The following is a 21,416-nucleotide window of genomic DNA, read 5'->3' as shown; positions in this document are numbered from 1 at the left end:
CCTTTTCAACTTGTGTTCGATCATTTCCACTGCCCTCTTCCCCATCACACACACAGGTATGTATGTGCATATATCTACACGTGTGTGAGCACATGCACTTTCATTTTAATCTCATTTTCCTATCGTGCACTTATAGGTCCCATTTCATGTTCCCACCTTCACTAAATACAAACATTATTCTCTGGATTATCATGGCCTTAACTTCAAACTGACCATAAATCTCTGAAGAAATGCTTTAAAGGGTTAACAGATCCATTTCTGAACTTGCATTCTTTCTTTTGTTCTCTACAAGTGCCACCATCACCTTATAACTTGCAATGTGCATCATTACATTACCTTAGGTGATCTTCACAGTGCACTCATTCGTTTAACTATGCTGAAGTATTTGTGCATGTCTGTCTCGCCCAGACTGTGAGCTTCTGGAGGGAAGGTACTATGCTATTTTTGTGTTTCTATTCCCAGGATTTATTAGATCACTTCAAATAATATACTTCATCCATTCCACAATTACCTATTGAGTACCTACTACGTACCAGGCACTGTTCTAGGTGCTGAATATACAACAGTGAGCAAAAACAAAGTCTGATTTCTTGGTACTTACATCCTAGTTGGATATGACATACTTGGTGAATATGGTATTAACTCTGTTCTAAAGATGGAGAAACTAAGATTTCAGAGACATTATATACCTTACCCAATCATTACACTATAAAGTAGCAGAGCTGGGACGAGAAATCTTGTCTTACAGTTCCCAGCCTCATGAATTTTGCTCTTTATTACATTGTCTTCAAACATATAGAACTTCTTAATTTATATTCTGACTTTGAAAAAGTTCAACATACTTAATATACATTCTCATGTTCTCAAAGCAGAAGTTAAATCATTAGGATGCAAAGCTAGAAATCTATGGCAATGCTAGATTCATAACCATAGTCTTCTGATTGCCACTCATGCTATTCTGTGAGTAAATATTTCTCCAAGTGTGGTCCTAGGGACCACTTTCATCTAAATCAACTGGGAAGTAGAGGATGATAATGCAGATAACTGGGGCTTATCTCAGTTAATGGTATTGGGCCTGAAAATCTGAGCTTCTATCTCCAAGTAATTCATCTGTACATGAAAGCTTGAGAAGCACTATTTGTAACACTATTTACTATTTATGCAGAAGTTTTATTTTTTCTGCTAGTGACAGATCAAAAAACAATTTTAGTGTAAGTAATAAACTAAGTCACCATCATACCAGAGGAAAAGTAGTATTGTGTCAAGCAAACAAAGACTATTTGAAGGTTGAAGGTTTGGGGTCAACTCATATTAGCAACTAAAAAAACTTCATTTTTGCAAAGTCTATATTATTACAGATTATTAGAGGTTTTATGTTCTAAAAAAAAAGATGTGAACTACCATCCTCTCTAGTTTTTGCTTTTGACACAATGGCTTATTAGAAGTTAGGCACTATGCCAAACAGTTTATATTCACTGGCTCATAAAATCCAGAACATAACACCGAGGTAAATACGATTATTATCCCCACTTTACAGGTGATGCAGTTAAAACCTACAGAGATTAAGTAATTGGCCCAGGATTGCAGAGATAATAAGTGGTAGGGCTATAATTGCAAACCAGGCTCTCCAACTCCAGGGTATATACTCTAGCTTCAGGTTGTTGTCAGGAACCTTATAAAAGGATGAAAATTTCATCTTAAAAATACTTGCTGCACATTTCCTCATTTATCCTACTTGGAGTAAAACCTAGAGAATATAGGGTATTCAAAGACACACTGTCCACTTGAAAAATACCACGATTATTTATACAATGGTTATATTCTAATTTTGTTTAGATTCCAAAGAAATAACTTATTTGAAGTATACTTATCTTCATTTAGAATAGAGTTTGCATGAACTGTTCAATATAATGTGTCAGTTATTCTCCACTTCATGATGTTCGGAATGGCAGACAGTGATGTACTACATATAAACTATCTTCTGAATTCAGGTAATATGCAATGCAATGAATAAAGAATATATACACCTGAATAAAGTAGTTTTTTATGTGGAATGCAGATACAGTGATGGTCTTGAATTAGTTAATGAGAACATTTATTTGGTTAATCCCCAGAACAGTGATTCTCAAATGGAGAATGGTGGTAGAGGGTTGTGATGGTAGATATCAGAACCATTTGGGAATCTTTTCAAATTCTAGACATGTCCTCCTCACCTCCACATCACACCCTCTTCTTCCCCAGAGATTATGATAGGTAGTCCACACTCCCAGATGGGTATCTGTCACACTCCCAAATGGGAATCTGTCATACCCTTAAAGTCTACTGGAGGGGAAATAATGAGAATCATTGTGAAAGTATTTTTTCCATGATTGTTCTGAAATGTAATCAGAAATGGAGTTTCTTTGTTGACTGAACTTTCTAAAGAGCTATGTTGATGCATCAACTGAAATTAGCAAAAACTAGAAAATAAATGAAATTATGTTTTAAATGCAAGACCTTTATTTATAGTATGTTAACCTGGAAACACCAAAGACTTCTATAATGGGATGATTCAAAACTGTATCAAATTTTGATACTGTATTGTTTCTATCACTGTTATCAATTATAACTGCTGTAGATGTCAAAAGTAAAATCAAAATTCTAGAATATTGCAGCTAGAGGGAGCTTAATTTAGTCTAAACCTTCATTTTAAAGATGAGGAACCTTCTTTTTTTTTTTTTAAAGAAAGATAAGGAACCCTAGCTTCAGTGAGACTACCAACTCAGTTAATTTCGTTGTTGGGAAAATAACTTAATTCTTTTGACTCCTACATGTTTCTGCAGTCCATGATAGCACAAAATATATGATAGGGCAAATAATGTGAAAATAGCTGTAAAGAGCTAGATATGGAAAAGAGACAGTCTAACCCCATTCAACCAGTAGAGGTGAGTGACAAGGTTATTGGAAACTGGCATTATTTAACATGAAAGAGGTGTTGTGCAAAATATGTACTCCCTAGAGTGTTTATTGGGTCTTCTTTCCCCCAATAAAACATTAGGAATGTTTTTCAACCCTTAGAGACCAAGTTACTTCTGAGTTTCCTAATGATATATTCTTGAGAATAAATCTATTTCTATAGTGAGGTACAGACACACACAACAAGCTTTTAACACATCATGTGTATCAAAATCATCTGTAATAATTTAAAAAATACAGATGTTTGGAATACACAGAAGACCAACAGAATCAGTATCTCTGAGAATGGGCATCTATTTCATGAAAGCTTCATGAAGGCAGAGACCACAGCTGATTTGCTGTATCCAGCACTGGTCTGTCATATACCATGAGCTTAATAAATATTTAATGAATGCATGAACTTAAATTCAACAAACACTGATTCAATACCATCTATGTGCTTGGGATAGAGTAGTAAACCAAAGAGAGACACAAAGATTCCTGCCTCCACAGTGTTTATATGCTAGTGAGAAAGAAACTTAGCAACAAGAGTGACCCTTTAAAAATGTTGTTATCCTGACAAAACCTTGCTTTGTAAGGTCTTTATTTTTTTACTCTGAAGAAAATGGGGAATCACTGCAAAGTTCTGAAAGGAGTAACAGGATCTGACTTAATGTTAGAGAGCAGTATCAGTGAAGGTAGTAAGAAGTAGCTGAATTCTGCATATATTTTAAAGATAGAGTCAAAATGGTTTTCCTGTGCATCAAATACGGAGTGAGGACTCCAGGGTGTTTTGTCTTGAGTAACTGAAAGTAGCTGAAAGGATAATGTTGCCATCAACTGAGATGGGAAAGATGGTGGGAAGAACAGATTAGCTATGGAAAAGAAAAATCTGTCAGTTTTAGGTTGAATTTGAGGTATTTATTAGACCGCTGAGTGGAGATTTCAGGTAGGAAGTTGGATACAAAAGTCTGCAACTCAATGAGTCATGTATGGACAGAAAAAATGAATTTGGGAGCTGTCAGCTAGTATTAAAAGTCATAACGAGAATGAGAACACCAATAGAAGAAATGCAGGAAAAGAAGAGGATCAAGCCAAAGAGATTCAGAAGGAAAGATGAGTAATTCAGGAATAAAACTAAGATTATGAAGAGTCACTGAAGCCAAGTGAAGCAGTAATGAATGAACAACTGAACTAGATTCTGTTTCTCTTTTTGCCACAAACTAGCTTTTATCTTTGGGCAATTCTGAGCCTTGATTTACCTACACATAGGATAAGGGAGTTAAATTAAGTAAAATGGAACATTCTTGTCATCTTAAAAATTCTACTAAGCTATTTCTTTAGTAGAAAGAATATCTGGGTTCCAATCCCAACTCCAGTTACATACATTCTCTATGCTTTAGGGCTAACTCTTTTACCTTTCTGAGTCTCACTTACCTCATCTATAAAATGATAAGAGTATATTTCATCTGGCAGGTATGAAAAGAAATTAGTTAACTTTTATGAAACGGCCTTTTTTTTTTTGGCTGTGCCATGCAGCTTATGAGATCTTAATCTTAGTTCCCCAACCAGGGATTGAACCCAGGCCCACGGCAGTGAAAGCACCAAGTCCTAACCACTGGACTGCCAGGGAACTCCCTGTGGAACTGCCTTGCATCTTGCAGGCACTAATTCAATACATGTTTCATTTTTAAGTCTTTTCATTAGGATAATATTTTAATGAACTGAAGTTGAATTTCTGAATCAAAGAAGGAAACTGGAAGTCAGCAATATCTAACATTATGTTTCCAGACTACCCAAGGGCACTTGTGCTAGAAAAGTCATTGGAGAGTGTAAGAGGTTCCTCTTTTCTTCTTGTCTCATGCTCCACCTGTTAAATTTGTACAACAAATACTCTCTTCTTTTCCTAAGGTTCTTAAATTTGATAGAGGCAGGGAGAAAATGGACAGCCATAACCGTTTTATAAGGACAGAATTGTGAATATAGCTGATACCTTAAAACAACTTTGTCAAATTATATTACATAATATGTTAAAACAACTGTGAAATTTACTCTGAATTAAGCAAACGGAGTATTGTTCTGCTTTCAGCACTGATTATAAAGTCTTGTACATTTTAGTTTTAGGAGTAACTATTACTTTCTAAAAATGTAAGAGGTTACATCCAGAAGGCAAATCAGTGCATGTTATTATAGTATCCATACTGGGTGATTTAACTTCACTGACTCTTTTTAACTTTAGAAATAAGACCAAAATCAAGTTTGTCTACACTCAGCTTAATCACAGAAATTACAAAGTTGATCTTTGATTGAAGAAGATAAAAATTTTACCACTATTCTTCTGCAATTTACAGAGGAAAAGATTGTTCAACCAGTAACATTATCTTTTATGCATCAGGGTAAAATTTACTGGGCTTAAATGACTCAAAAGAGTTTGCATACAGTAAATAATCTGTTAACTTCTGTCCACAAGCATACTGGAATAAATTTTGAGAAATCCTCTCTCTAAATTAGTACAGTTCAAGAAATCTACCATCCCAGTAAAAAAATTATCTAGAAAAACTGAGCATATACATTAGTTAATTTTTCAAAACACATAACAACTTTTCATACATTAGGGTTCCTAATAGATATGGTGCTAAGTTCCACACTGCCTCATAGGACCCAGGGAAAGTTTAATCAACCTGGATCCTATATATAAAAATAAACATCTAGGACATTAACAAAATACTTATAAATATTAGTACCACGATTGTGGGCTCTCTGATCTGTTCTTACCTATGCAGAAACAGTGCATAGACATAATGAATTCAGATGGTTGCAAAAGGTTATTACCCACCCCATCCTCATTCCATCCCTTGCAAAACAAGTTGGAATCATTTGCCCATAGGACCCCTAAGGTAAGGACTGTCTCAAAGCAGGTATTAAGAAGAATTTTAAATGTCCACAGCAAGGTGTTAAAACACGGCACTGGATTTTATGTAAATGGTATAACTGCTTTTGTACTTCATGAAAATAACTCCTGCATATTGTTAAGTCTCTTTAACTGTAGACATGCCAAATTGAAAATGGCATTTTAATTTCTCCAAAAGCATTAACAATGGTGCCTTAGAAAAAGTGTAGTGGTATATCTGTATATGTGTATATTACTTAGGAATACACAAAAAAGAGAAAATATAGCAGGCCTGAGACTGCTACCCTTTAGGAAGGCCTGCCTGCGAGTTTGGCAAATGGCAAGTATCTGGGAATTGGAATGGTGATTCAAAGTGCCAGACATTGAAAAGAAACTTCCTTAAATGACATGAGTGGCTCACTGTACCTAGACTGTTGGTACAAATAATATGGTTTATGCTGAACATCTGTTTTTGTTCTGGGAGTCTGGGATTTTGCTATGTGTTAGGTAGAGGGTGTATATGTAATCCTAATAAAACCCTTGGGCACTGAGTCTTTACTGTGCTTCCCTGATAGATAACATTTCATCCATGTTGCCAAATTTGTTGCTGGAGGAATGAAGCGTCCTTTTTGACTCCTTTGGGAGAGGACTCTTGAAAGCTTGTGCTGGCTTCCTCTGGACATTACCCCACGTGACTTTTGCCTTTGCTGATTTTAGTTTATAAACTTTTTTGTAAGGTACTTGTTACAATGAAAGGTATTCATTCCTTGAGTATTACTATATGCTGAATTTTGTGAGTCGTCCTAGTGAATCACCTAACCTGGGAATGGTCTTGGGGACCTTGGACATAGAAGGGAATAGCCATCTGGGTGCTAATCAACTACACTTCATGTGAATGTGGATTGCTCTTCAGGAAAAAGTTAACTAACTCTTGAGGGCTTCCCTGGTGACGCAGTGGTTGAGAGTCCGCCTGCCGATGCAGGGGACGTGGGTTTGTGCCCTGGTCCGGGGGGATCACATATGCCGCGGAGCGGCTGGGCCCATGAGCCGTGGCCACTGGGCCTGCGCATCCGGAGCCTGTACTCCGCAACGGGAGGGGCCACAACAGTGAGAAGCCCGCATACCGCAAAAAAAAAAAAAAAAAAAAATTAACTCACTCTTGGATCATTCTGTGTATACATATGTTTACAACTTTATATTTTGTATAGTGTCTCCTTGTACATTTTTGGTGCTCATGAAAAATGGAATAATATTTACTTCATACATAATGGAGCTAAGAATTGTTTTTAATTACGTAAGTCAAAAACTCTAACTTTAGGACTTCCCTGGTGGCGCAGTGGTTGAGAGTCCGCCTGCCAATGCAGTGGATGTGGGTTCGTAACCTGGTCTGGGAAAATCCCACATGCCGCAGAGTGGCTGGGCCCGTAAGCCATGGCTGCTGAGCCTGTGCGTCCGGAGCTTGTGCTCTGCAATGGGAGAGGCTGCAACAGTGAGAGGTCTGCGTACTGCAAAAAAACCCAAAAAACTCTAACTTTAAGGTTTCCACACAGCTGTTACTTGCCTGCCACCTTATTTGCAAATGTCATTTTTGAATACAATGTTAACTTTTGTATTAACAAGGGTAATGCAGCCAGATAGAGTTGCTGTGGAAACCATAACTGATTCTTGTATAGAGTATATGGCACTGAAGTATTAAATTTAAAGACTATATACAGAAACTCAGCATATGTATTGCTAGGATGAGGCACAGTTAATGTGGGAATTATAAGACTTTTCTGTTAACTATGCATTTCTAAACCTGAATCTTAATATTGCATGAATAATTTGACATTTAAATACCACCTCCAACTCCCTCTTGTGAGAGCACTGGAATCACAACTAACTACTGAACAATCATTGACAGAAAGACACTGGAACTCACCAAGAAAGATACCCCACATCCAAGACAAAGGAGAGCTGCAATGAGATGGAAGGAGGGGCGCAATCACAATAAAATCAAATCCCCAAACTGCTGGGTTGGCGACTCTCAACTGGAGAACAATTATACCACAGAAGTCCACACACTGGAGTGAAGGTTCTGAGCCCCAGGTTCTGACTTCCCAACCTGGGGGTCTGGCAATGGGAGGAGGAATACTCAAAGAATCAGACTTGAAGGCCAATGGGGTTTGATTGCAGGACTTCGACAGGACTGGGGGAAACAGAGACTCCATTCTTGGAGGGCAGACACAAAATAGTGTGTGCATCAGGACCCAGGGGGAAGGAGGAGTGACCCCATAGGAGACAAAACCAGACCTACCTGCTAGTGTTGGAGGGTCTCCTGCGGGGGGCGGGGTGGGGTGGCTGTGGCTCACTGCAGGGACAAGGACACTGGCAGCAGAAGTTCTGGGAAGTACTCATTGGAGTCAGCCCTCCTGGAGTCCGCCATTAGCCCCACCAAAGAGCCTGTAGGCAGCAGTGCTGGGTCGCCTCAGGCCAAACAGCCAACAGGGAGGGAAACCAGCCCCATCCATCAGCAGACAAGCAGATTAAAGTTTTACTGAGCTCTGCCCACCAGAGGGATGCCCAGCTCTACCCACTACCAGTCCCTCCCATCAGGAAGGTTGCACAAGCCTCTTAGATAGCCTCAACCACCAGAGGGCAGAGAGCAAAAGCAAGAAGAACTACAATCCTGCAGCCTGCAGAATGAAACCACAAACACAGAAAGATAGACAAAATGAAAAGGCAGAGGACTATGTCCCAGATGAAGGAACAAGTTAAAACCTGAGAAAAACAACTAAATGAAGTGAAGATAGGCAACTTTCCAGAAAATTCAGAATAATGATAGTGAAGATGATTGAAGCCCTTGGAAAAAGAATGGAGGCAAGGATCAAGAAGATGCAAGAAATGTTTAACAAAGACCTAGAAGAATTAAAGAACAAACAAACAGAGATGAACAATACAATAACTGATATGAAAAATACACTAGAAGGAATCAACGGCAGAATAACTGAGGCAGAAGAATGGATAAGTGACCTGGAAGACACAATGGTGGAAATCACTGCCACAGAGCAGAATAAAGAAAAAAGAATGAAAAGAAATGAAGACAGCCTAAGAGACTCTGGGACAACATTAAATGCACCAACATTCACATTATAGGGGTCCCAGAAGGAAAAGAGAGAAAGGACCTAAGAAAATATTTGAAGAGATTATAGTAGAAAGCTTACCTAACGAGATTATAGTAGAAAACTGCCCTAACATGGAAAAGGAAATAGCCACCCAAGTCCAGGAAGCACAGAGAGTCCCAGGCAGGATAAACCCAAGGAGAAACAAGCCGAGACACATAGTAATCAAACTGAAAAAAATTAAAGACAAAGAAAAATATTAAAATAAACAAGGAAAAAATGACAAATAGCATGCAAGGTAACTCTATACATTTAACAGCTGATATATCAGCAGAAATTCTGCAAGCCAGAAGGTAGTGGTATGATATATTTAAAGTGATGAAAGGGAACAACCTACAACCAAGAATACTCTACCCAGCAAGAATCTCATTCAGATTCGACAGAGAAATCAAAAGCTTTACAGACAAGCAATAGCTAAGAGAATTCACCACCAAACCAGCTCTACAACAAATGCTAAAGAATCTTCTCTAAGTGGAAAACACAAGAGAAGAAAAGGACCTACAAAAACAAACCCAAAACAATTAAGAAAATGGTAATAGGAACATACATATCGATAATTACCTTAAATGTGAATAGATTACACACTCCAACCAAAAGACAGACTGGCTGAATGGATACAAAAACAAGACCTGTATATATGCTGTCTACAAGAGACCCACTTCAGACCTAGGGACACATACAGACTGAAAGTGAGGGAACGGAAAAAGATATTCCATGCAAATGGAAATCAAAAGAAAGCTGGAGTAGCAATTCTCATATAAGACAAAATAGACTTTAAAATAAAGACTGTTACAAGAGACAAAGAAGGAGACAACATAATTATCACGGGATCAATCCAAGAAGAAGATATAACAACTGTAAATATTTATGCACCCAACATAGGAGCACCTCAATACATAAGGCAAATGCTAACAGCCATAAAAGGGGAAATCAACAGTAACAGAATCATACTAGGGGACTTTAACAGCCCACTTTCACCAATGGACAAATCATCCAAAATGAAAATAAAAAAGGCAACACAGGCTTTAAATGACACAATAGACCAGATAGGTTTAATTGATATTTATAGGATATTCCACCCGAAAACAGAAGATTACACTTTCTTCTCAAGCGCACATGGAACATTCTCCAGAATAGATCATATCTTGGGTCACAAATCAAGCACTGGTAAATTTATGAAAACTGAAATCATATCAAGCATCTTTTCCAACCACAATGCTATGAGATTAGAAATAAATTATAGGAAAAACAAAAAATGTAAAAAACACAAACACACGGAGGCTAAAAAATACTTTACTAAATAAATAACCAAGAGATCACTGAAGAAATCAAAGAGGAAATCAAAAAATACCTAGAGACAAATGACAATGAAAACACAATGACACAAAACCTATGGGATGCAGCAAAAGCAGTTCGAAGAGGGAAGGCTATAGAAATACAATCCTACCTCAAGAAACCAGAAAAATCTCAAACAATCTAACCTTACACCTAAAGGAACTACAGAAAGGAGAACAAACAAAACCCAAAGTTAGTAGAAGGAAAGAAATCATAAAAATAAGATCAGAAATAAATCAAATAGAAATGAAGAAAACAATAGCAAAGATCAATGAAACTAAAAGCTGGTTCCTTGAGAAGATAAACAAAACTGATAAACCTTTATCCAGGCTCATCAAGAAAAAGAGGGAGAGGATGCAAATCAATAAAATTAGAAATGAAAAAGGAGAAGTTACAACGGACAGTGCAGAAATACAAAGCATCCTAAGAGACTACTACAAGCAATGATATACCAATAAAATGGACAACCTGGAAGAAATGGACAAATTCTTAGAAAAGCACAACCTTGAGAGACTGAACCAAGAAGAAAGAGAAATTATGAACAGACCAATCACAAGTACTGAAATTGAAACTGTGATTAAAAATCTTCCAGTAAACAAAAGTCCAGGACCAGATGGCTTCATAGGTGAATTCTATCAAACATTTCGAGAAGAGCTAACACCCATCCTTCTCAAAATCTTCCAAAAAATTGCAGTGTAAGGAACACTCCCAAACTCATTCTACGAGGCCATCATCACCCTGATACCAAAACCATACAAAGATACTACAAAAAAAGGAAATTACAGACCAATATCACTGATGAATATAGATGCAAAAATCTTCAACAAAATACTAGCAAACAGAATCCAACAACACATTAAAAGGATCATACACCATGATCAAGTGGCATTTACCCCAGGGATGCAAGGATTCTTTAATATACACAAATCAATCAATGTGACACACCATAGTAACAGATTGAAGGATAAAAACCATATACTCATCTCAATAGATGCAGAAAAAGCTACAGTAATCAAGACAATATGGTATTGGCACAAAAACAGAAATATAGATCAATGGAACAGGATAGAAAGCCCAGAGATAAACCCATGCACCTATGGTCAACTAATCTATGACAAAGGAGGCAAGAATATACAATGGAGAAAAGACAAGTCTCTTCAATAAGTGGTGCTGGGAAAACTGGACAGCTACATGTAAAAGAATGAAATTAGAACACTCTCTAACACCATATGTAAAAATAAACTCAAAATGGATTAAAGACCCCAATGTAAGACCAGACACTATAAGACTCTTAGAAGAAAGCATAGGAAGAACACTCTTTGACATAAATCACAGCAAGATCTTTTTTGACCCACCTCCTAGAGTAATGGAAACAAAAATAAACAAATGGGACCTAATGAAACAAAAGCTTTTGCACAGCAAAGAAAACCATAAATAAGACAAAAAGACAACCCCCAGAATGGGAGAAAATATTTGCAAACGAATCAATGGGCAAAGGATTAATCTCCAAAATATATAAACAGTTCATGCAGCTCAATATCAAAAAAACAAACAACCCAATCAAAAAATGGGTGGGAGACCTAAATAGACACTTCTCCAAAGATATACAGATGGCCAAGAGGCACAGGAAAAGCTGCTCAACATCACTAATTATTAGAGAAATGCAAATCAAAACTACAATGAGGTATCACCTCACACCGATTAGAATGGGCATCATCAGAAAGTCTACAAACAATAAATGCGGAGAGGGTGAGGAGAAAAGGGAACCCTCTTGCACTGTTTGTGGGAATGTAAACTGATACAGCCACTATGGAGAACAGTATGGAGGTTCCTGAAAAAACTAAAAATAGAATTACCATATGATCCAACAATCCCACGACTGGGTACATACCCAGAGAAAACCACAATTCAAAAAAACACATGCACCCCAATATTCATTGCAGCATTATTTACAATAGCCAGGTCATGGAAACAAGCTAAATGTCCATCAACAGACAAATATATAAAGAAGATGTGATACATATATACAATGGAATATTACTTAGCCATAAAAAGGAACAAAACTGGGTTATTTATAGAGACATGGATGGACCTAGAGAGTGTCATACAGAGTGAAGTTAAGTCTGAAAGAGAAAAGCAAATATCATATATTAACGCATATATGTGGAATCTAGAAAAATGGTACAGATGAACCAGTTTGCTAGGCAGAAAAAGAGACACAGATGTAGAGAACAAATGTATCGACACCAAGTGGGGGAAGCAGGGGGCATGGGTGGTGGGATGAATTGGGAGATTGAGATTGACATATATACACTAATATGTATAATATAGATAAATAATAAGAACTTGCTGTATAGCACAGGGAAATGCACTTTGCTGTACAGTAGAAACTAACACAACATTGTAAAACAACTATACCCCAATAAAAATAAATAAATAAATACCACTTCCTCTGTTTTTATTAAAGGCAAAATATGTGTAGGAGAGGATCTAACAAGCTGGTTGATCATCTTTCTGTACATTTATAAATACCAGTTTGAATTAAAGTATTGTAAATAGAGAAAGAATGTAAAAATCTAATGTTCAAATATATGTACTTTAGTGAATTAATCACTTCATTAAACACATTTCATTTAACTTTGATAAGTCAATGATACCTATAATCTTTATAACATGGTTTCCGAAAATATAATCAACATAAAATATTGTTGCATAAAATACCATGCTTTTTAAAAAAAGAAAAAAATTCTGAATGCAAAGTATATTTTAAAATGTTATTTGATATCATTAAAACCATTAAAAAATTTAAATACAAATACAGGATCTGTAAGACCAAAAGTGGATTTTCAATGACTTGAACAATTAAAAAATTTGAAAACAAGTTTGTCTCCAATTTGACTTTTAGCTACTAACTAGAGAGACTACAATACTCTGTAATGTGGATAGAGATAACTTCTAGTTTGGATTTGAGTGCTGAAACAGATGGTTTTATTGGGAAATGTGAATATGATTTTACATTCAAATAATACAGATCCTAGAGATCACTTAATAACAATTATTTTGTTTTCACGAGTTCTACTTTAAATGCATAAAGAGAACAAGGAATGAAAACTTTACATCCAATATGGGGAGAGATAATCTGGCACCTTTAGTTAAAAACAACAGTACACCAAACACCCTATAGTATTTCTAATAAATAAAGGAAAAAAATCAGATATTGTGATATGATAAAATTTTATGTTGCTACTCTTCTCTTCTAAGGTGACCAGGATTTAAACTGTTACAATTTTAGAATTTATGCAGATTTAAATTTAAACCGTGTGCTATCACTGGATTCTAAATGTTAAAGTTTGATATGAAATAAAAACATATTCATAAGTAGCCAAAAAAAAATTACACAATGTACAATGATTGGCAAACAGAGGCCAATTCATACAGATGAAGATACATTTGTTTTAGCTAAAACAATTTTTCTAAGTAAATAAAATTTAGTTATGACAGCATCCTTGTCAGAAAATTTGATTCCTCCTATGAAATTGAGTATAAATAAAAGCAATATAGTAAAGATTCAGGAACTCTGTAATTAACTGTAATTAAATTATTTGGAACTATTACTATAATTTCTGCATTCTTAGTCTTTGTACTAGTAAAATATGCTTCTCCCATTCAGTTATTTAAAAGCATTTTAGTCCTCTCATTATTCTTCATATGACCTTTGGCCTTATTTTCTCTTGAGATTTTACATAATCACTTCTCAAATTCTTAAAAAATAAATCACTGCCTTGTCTATTAATTTTTCTTGATTTTTTGTTTTGTTCATCTCAAAAGTTCTCTTACTTTGACTTTAATATTCTGCTGGGTGAAAACAATTACAAAGATAAGAAACCTGAAGCTTAGAGATCTACAAATGTAGCAGGGACAGCAGTAATACTTAATTACCTAAATATCAATACTTCGTCTGCCTTTCTATATTACTTTAGTGTGAATCTTTCAAAAACCTAGCTTAGTTAGCTGTAAGAGGTATTTATTTTTTACCTTTGACATAGTTGAAGTATGCATTCTTTAGTTAGTCCCCTAGTTTGTGAACCTGCCATAATATAAAACTTCCTCCCATAAAATACAGTAAAATATAACTGAAAATCTTGTGATCCCTGTAGACTGCATATGCACTATGACATATGGAACAACACTGTGTTGAGATGTGGGTTCTAGGTGGCTGGAGAGACTCATTCTATTGGTGTCTTGTTCCATCCAGCTATTTAAATTTGGGTCTTAGTAACAAAGATAAATTATTATATTATGGACATTGAGGGTACCTTCTGAATAGCTGACATTATAAATTTTAAGTTCATGAATGCTAAGGGTCAGCTTTCATATGAAATATAGAACATGAATCTGGCTGAGATATAAAGAAACAGATTTTTCTTCTATCTCCTTCTAGATTCTTTAGGTTGATTAGGCTTATCTCTGCCTTTCACAAAATACAAAAAAGTCAACTATATCACATCTCAGGGAATGTCATGTCAAGACTGATGTTATATGATCAAAAACAAACAAATAAACAAAACAAACTAATAGAGCATACCACATGTAGGAAAAGGAAAAATAAGGAAACTATCCCTTCCCATGAACTCTGTCATAAATGCATAGAAGGCCTTCTGGGAATTTTTGAAAGCCTACTGAATCAGGCTCATCTCTATTAAAACTGCAGTATTTTTAAAAAGGATCTAACGCATGAGTTACGGCGAGAGTGAATGATTGACTTTAAACAAAATACTCTTGGAAACAAAATTAGGGATTATAAATGCAAAAGAAGAAAGGTTTATGGAGTAATTACAAAATATAAAATACTCTGACTTATAGTACATCTACTCATATTCAAGAAGAATTAATGTTATTTTCATATTTGCTAAAGATCAGTGGCAATTATAATCACATTAACATGAAAAACTGTTTACATCATTTCTATGAATTCCCATCTTAAAAAGGCTTATCTATTCTATGTCTACTTCCAATTTTGTAATGTTTGACATAATTCAAACCAATCTCTCCTAAAAAAGCAATGGCATATAAAAACAGCCCCTAAAACTTCTCTCCAAGCAGATACCCACATGAAATAACTAACAATTTTTATTTATTTGAAGGAATATGGAAGAATTAGGGCTATGATCCTGTGTTTTACAAGTGATAAAAATGCTAATAATAGAAACTGCTTTATTATTTTGCTAATATGTTTGTAAAATTGCCCTTTTTTACTTAAAAGACTTCAATGATTCAGTATTTACGCTATCTTAAATGAGTGCTGCTCATTTAAGCTGCTAAATATAAGGGCAGCAACTATGGATATTTCTGTCTTTTTCCCAATTTAGGGTAATATTCTGATGACATCAAATGGTTTCAATCTACAAAGCTTAAAATTCATTTATAGAAATAATGAATAATAAAGGAATAATAAATTGTATTACTTACCTTTCCGGAAACAATCTTTTCATAAATCTGAATTGGTTGGTCTGCAAAGAATGGGGGGTAGCCAGCTGCCATTTCATAGATTAACACTCCTAATGCCCACCAATCCACTGCCTTATTGTAGCCCTAAGATAAACCAACACCAAATGTCAATTATTACTTAATTCACTCAGAGGAGAATGAAGTCATAAATTATTTCAAAGTGATCTTCAAGCATATGAAAATTCTTAAAAAGCAGTTGCTGAGTAGTAATTCAGGATAAAATAAAAAATAAACAAAATGTATCAGGTCAGATTTGAATTAAACAAAGGGGAAAATTTCCAGATACTGAAATTGGATATTAGGAAATATTATTAAATCTTCTTCCTAAAATCATTAAGAATATTAAAGACAATAAAAAATGCCCTGTTTAATTGGGATAATTTAGTTGTTGCTCAACAGTAGGAAGGGAATTGGACCAAATTACCCCTTAAAGCCCAATCTAGTTCCATAATATTATGAATCAGGTTTTCTAGAGAATACTCAGAAAGGTCAAAAGTTTTAAAATGAAAGAGTAGATATTGTACTTCATAATAAACAGTGGAGTTGACTTCAAAATATTCTATATTGTTGGGGTTAAGAGGGCGAATATAGTCGGGATAATCCCATCCACTTCACAGGATCTTATGAAAGCTAAAAGTTTAATGTGGAACATAATAAATGTAAATATTTAAGTATACTTTATTCATCTAGTGTTTTGTTTCTCATCTCTAAAAGGTATACAAGAAAGATAACTAATTCATGGGATTTTGTGGGGACTACATCAAATGAAAGGAAATGATGTGTATAAAGAGTGTGTTGCAAACCAAATGTACAATTCTAAGGTTTCTTATTTTATTTTTCATGTTAAGCCTACTAAAATTAATATTTAGAAGTATTGATAAGAAAATAAATAAGAATAAAATATTAACATGTTTATATAAAGTTTGCTATCAGCCATAATCAGTGTCAACTGGTACGAAAGATTATGAAAAAAAACAAAACAACTTGATCATGGAGAGAAATGAGCTGAGTTCTTGCCAGATCTTTTGGTCTGCCATCAGATACAGCCTTTAATTACCTTCGCCACTCCCCCTAGTCCAACCTTTTTTCAAAATTTTAGCTTATAAACTATTTAATTTTCAAATTACTGGCTAAAATATAATAATATAGAGATTTTTTCTTTTTATTTCCTGCTTCTGTATGTTTTTAAAATGAGAGAGACTAGTAAAATAGTAATAGCACTTTGTTTGCTAATAGAAATGGCATCAACTTTGCTTTAATTCTTTAAATTCAATTCATTAATAATGTAATTACCATGTTTTTTTGCTATAATGAAAGCATGTAACGTTGAAACAGATCCTTTTACCAAACTGATTTCTATGTTTTGGATTGTGTACTAATGTTCATAATAAGAATTCCAGATGCTTTCTAAAACAAATCAGTAAGAAAAACTAAATTATAATAGAAAAATGGGCAAAGGACATGAACTAATAATTCATACACACAAAGAAATACCAAATGGCTATTAAGCATTAAAACAATCTAATAATCAGACATAAGACTTAAAATAATTAGATATCATTTACTGTCTATCAAATTAGCAATGGTTTTTAAAACAAGAATACCCAATGCTGGAGAAAGTGTGGTGAAACAGGTACTCTCAAACACTGCTGAGAAGTGCAAAATTGCTACAATCTTTTTGGACAGTGCTTTGGCAACATGTATTGAAAGCCTTAAAAATGTTCATACTCTCTGACCCTGTAATTCCACTTCTAGGAATCTATCCTAAAAAAATAATTTAAAATATAGAAAAAGCTTTATGTACAAAGATGTTTATCACAGTGATCTACAATCGAAAAAAATGAAATAACCTAAATACTCAACAATAGAAGAATGGCAAAATACAATATGGTACATTTTCAAATAAGCCATTAGAATTATATTTGCATGCTTATTATCATTCACGTGAAAAAGCTGAATACAAAACTGTACATTCACTATAACATGCATAGAAAAATATATTAAAATGTTTTTTTAAAAAGGCTACCTCTGGATGGTGAGATTATAGGTTTTTTGATTCTTTATATTTTTCTACATTTTCCAAATTTCATACAATGAATAGCTATTTCTTTTACCACATATATATATATACACACATACAGTTTTTAAAGTTTTGGTCCCTACTATGTTATCATTATTTGTTAAATGTATTTAAAGAAGAAATATGTTAATGATTTTAGATTATAAAAGAGTAAAAGTTATAAATGATATAAATTATGTAAGATAATGAGAGGAACGCTGAAAGAATTATTTTATTCTAATACTCCTGTAGGTTAGCCAAATTTCAATGATTCAGGGGGTAGTTATTCAATGTGTAAATATCAAAGCATCTGTGTTATCCCTTTCTCTTTCCTGGCTCCTGTGCCCAGTTATTATCAGTCGCTCCTTTCTGGCTTTCTCCACCAAGGGATGGCAGTAGAAAGGAAAACGAAAGTTAAATCATCCTTTGTGATATGATTAAAAATTTCTCTCACCACATTTTGCACTGTTTAGAAAAGCAGAACTGTATTCAATAAGACTATAACTATTCAATTGCTATAATATTTCTATTTTTAAACTAAAATTTTAAAAAATAATTCACATACATTTTTTTTCATTTAAGTGGTAAAGTTGAAACAAAGGAAGAATTTCAACTAGTACATGTCGTCTTTAGTTTGCCTCTTGGTGTAACCCAGAGCAAGGGCCTCCTTGCCCTCCTGTATTGGGAATAATTACGAATAGGCTATGCTTTTGGCTTCAAAACATGGGTCTAGAGGTCAGATTTATTCATACTAATTCTCTCAGATTCAGAGTTAAAATCACCAGTTAATGGGATTACTGGTAGACTCTAAATAATTACTTTTTAGTAATTATGAACAAATAGATTTAAATTCATATTTAGATTAAACATGTAAAATTAGATCAATAAACTTTTTTTTTTATAAAAGTCCACAGTGATGCATGCCTTATATTTCTACTTCTTACATAACTACATTATAAATATACCTTGCTGAGAATTATTTCTGGAGCCAAATATTCTGGAGTGCCACATAATGTCCAAGTTCTGCCTTTAACTCTTTTGGCAAACCCAAAGTCTGTGACCTATAAAAGACAAAAAAACTTGTAAACATTTATTATTTCATAATAAATGTACTACTGTACCTAAGTTGAAAGTTAAAAATCAGAGTTAAAATTAACACCATGAAAAAAATTAAGTCAATGTAATTGACACTAATCCAAGAAGGCACTGTTTAGTGAATAAAGGTTAAAGCAACCCATGCTGGAGAACCTTTCCCTGACACAGACAACGAAACAAATGAACCAAAAAAAAAATAGTTTTAATAAAAATGAAGCAGTGCTAGGAGTGTTCCTTAAGTCCAGCATTGTCCTCTGCCCTTAATTACATCCTCAGAAGTGCAAAAGCATCACTGGGAGAATCTTAATAACTGCGTAAAAAGGAATGCTCTCATTCTATTGATAGTACAAATGGAAAGAAAACACTACCGCCAGTCCATTATTGGTAGCTGGGCCTCCTTTCGTAGCTGCACTGTAGTGTTAAAAAGCATGGACTCTTGGCACAGGCTGACGGGGTTCAATTATGACTCTACGTGTGTGACCTTGCTGTTCCTTAGTTTCATTAATCTTAAAATGAGGATAACAGTAGTATTTACATTTCATAGTGTTATCAGAATTAAAAGAGGTGATACATGTAAAAACACTTAGAATAATGCCTGGCACTAAGTGAGTACTCACAAATTTAGCTATTATTTCTTTACGCAGGAGCCCGAAATCAGTTTACAACTATAGACTAAGGGAGATAGAAACAGGTTCCATCTTTGATGGAACTTTTGGTTCTGTAATAGCAACAGAACTGTGAGCTCAATTTAAACTGTTAGGAAGAATTGTCTCCCTCAAAGAAAAAAAAAGAATCCAATATTGGTAGTTGTGGTTAAATACATATAACTTCTTACCTAGTATTTCTGAAATACATTATATATAATGTGTTCAAGTCATACCTGGATATAACCTTGATGGTCAATTAAGAGATTTTCAGGTTTTAGATCTCTGTAGATGAGGTCTAGTGAATGGAGGTACTCGAATGTTAGCACTATCTGAGCTGCATAGAACCGTGCATGGGGTTCACTACAAAGAAACAAAACACTGATTTTAGTAAAATGGGTTAACATATAGTAATTAGTAGATTATACAAAAAAAAAAATAACATGAGGTAGAGGCATTTTGGGAGCAAAAAATTTTTTTTTCTTTTAAACATATGTAAAGAAACATGTTAGTTTCCAAATATTTACTAAATCTATAAATCATCTTCAAATAATGCTTTGATATACTTAGTGGGCAGCATATGTTGAAGAAAACTTAACTCTCAGATTGTCATTGTAATTTAAATTATTATTGGCCATGTTAGAAGACATTGAGAATGACTGAAAAGCACCAGTTAGATTATCTGTCAGGGCAATTGCTATTAATGATAGGCTTCATCTCATCTACCTTTCTCATAAATTTCAAGTACTTAAAGAATTTCTGCATTAATCTGCAGATTTATGCCATTTTACCCAGGCTGTTACTATTACAAAAGTGACATATGCTCATTATAGAAAAAAAGCCATAAAATATTAATGAAGAATAAAGATACCAATAATCCCATTCAGAAACCAGATTCAATCCTGGTATCTAGATTTCCAAATCTTCTACTATGCCTATTTATATAGATACCTGAACATAGGTATAATCTGTATATTTAGGTAAATACACACAGTTCTGGATACACAGATTAGATTAACTGATAGATTATGGTAATTTTGATGCCACATTCTGGGTATTACTCCAAAAGGATGTACTGTTTTCTAGTTTGAGTTTCTATTTCATCTTGTTGTGTATACACTGAATTCTTCTAATCTTTCTGATATATTGCAATGACTTTCAGATTTGTGTCCTCAATGAACAACCTTAACTATGAATAGAATTTCCCTCAAGATGGTTGGCATGAGTTTGATCTGGTAGCACCAAAAATAGGAATTCTAAAAAGAGATTGTATATGCTACTCCTTTTGCTTGTCACTCACTATATTTCCAAGGTCCTAGCCTGATACACACCAAGTGCTCAGAAAATATTTGTTAAATGAATGAATATGTGAAGAAAAACACTTTTGTGGCAATATTTTATAATATCCCTCCAGTTCCAGCCCTATCATGACACTGTTACAAGGTATACCATATGTCCTATGACAAGGAATGAGAATACTGTAAAGGGAGATTAAAAGAATCATCCAGGTCATTGAAATATTTATCCCTAATTTTGGAAACGTTTGACCTGGGAAGTCCCCTCTCATTTTCTTCATACACCCGTTAATATAAGATGCATTTATCATCTTATCATCATAAACATAAGATGCACTCAGCATTTTATGTTTATCTCCACACTGGTGTTTGATTGGAGGTACACAAACATTACATAGATCTTTAATCAAACTGTTGAAAGGTCAGAGCAAAGTATTCTATAAGGAACATTTAATGTTGTAGCAGCTTTAAGTCTAGACAGTTACTATTTAAGTA

The 21,416-nt window shown here is 34.5% G+C and overlaps 1 protein-coding gene across 12 annotated transcripts in view; it reads right to left on the bottom strand.

The window, feature by feature from the left end:
• The window catches only part of PRKACB (protein kinase cAMP-activated catalytic subunit beta), a 150,381-nt gene that overhangs the window by 10,626 nt on the left and 118,339 nt on the right, over positions 1-21,416 (bottom strand). For 7 of the 12 annotated variants that reach the window (XM_032632613.1, XM_032632631.1, XM_032632668.1 and 4 more), the window contains 4 exons: positions 19,863-19,989; positions 18,853-18,948; positions 15,790-15,912; positions 13,041-14,150 (listed from right to left, as the gene is read on the bottom strand). In XM_032632613.1, coding sequence (XP_032488504.1) covers positions 14,142-14,150; positions 15,790-15,912; positions 18,853-18,948; positions 19,863-19,989 — 355 coding nt within the window. In that variant the 3' untranslated portion in view covers positions 13,041-14,141. Of the gene's footprint in view, positions 1-13,040; positions 14,153-15,789; positions 15,913-18,852; positions 18,949-19,862; positions 19,990-21,416 lie in introns of those variants that run through there. The other 5 variants (XM_032632594.1, XM_032632654.1, XM_032632585.1 and 2 more) reach the window with 2 other exon arrangements.

Source organism: Phocoena sinus, chromosome 1 (genome assembly GCF_008692025.1).
Source record: "Phocoena sinus isolate mPhoSin1 chromosome 1, mPhoSin1.pri, whole genome shotgun sequence".
NCBI lineage: Eukaryota > Metazoa > Chordata > Mammalia > Artiodactyla > Phocoenidae > Phocoena > Phocoena sinus.
This window is presented reverse-complemented; position numbering and strand designations above follow the sequence as displayed.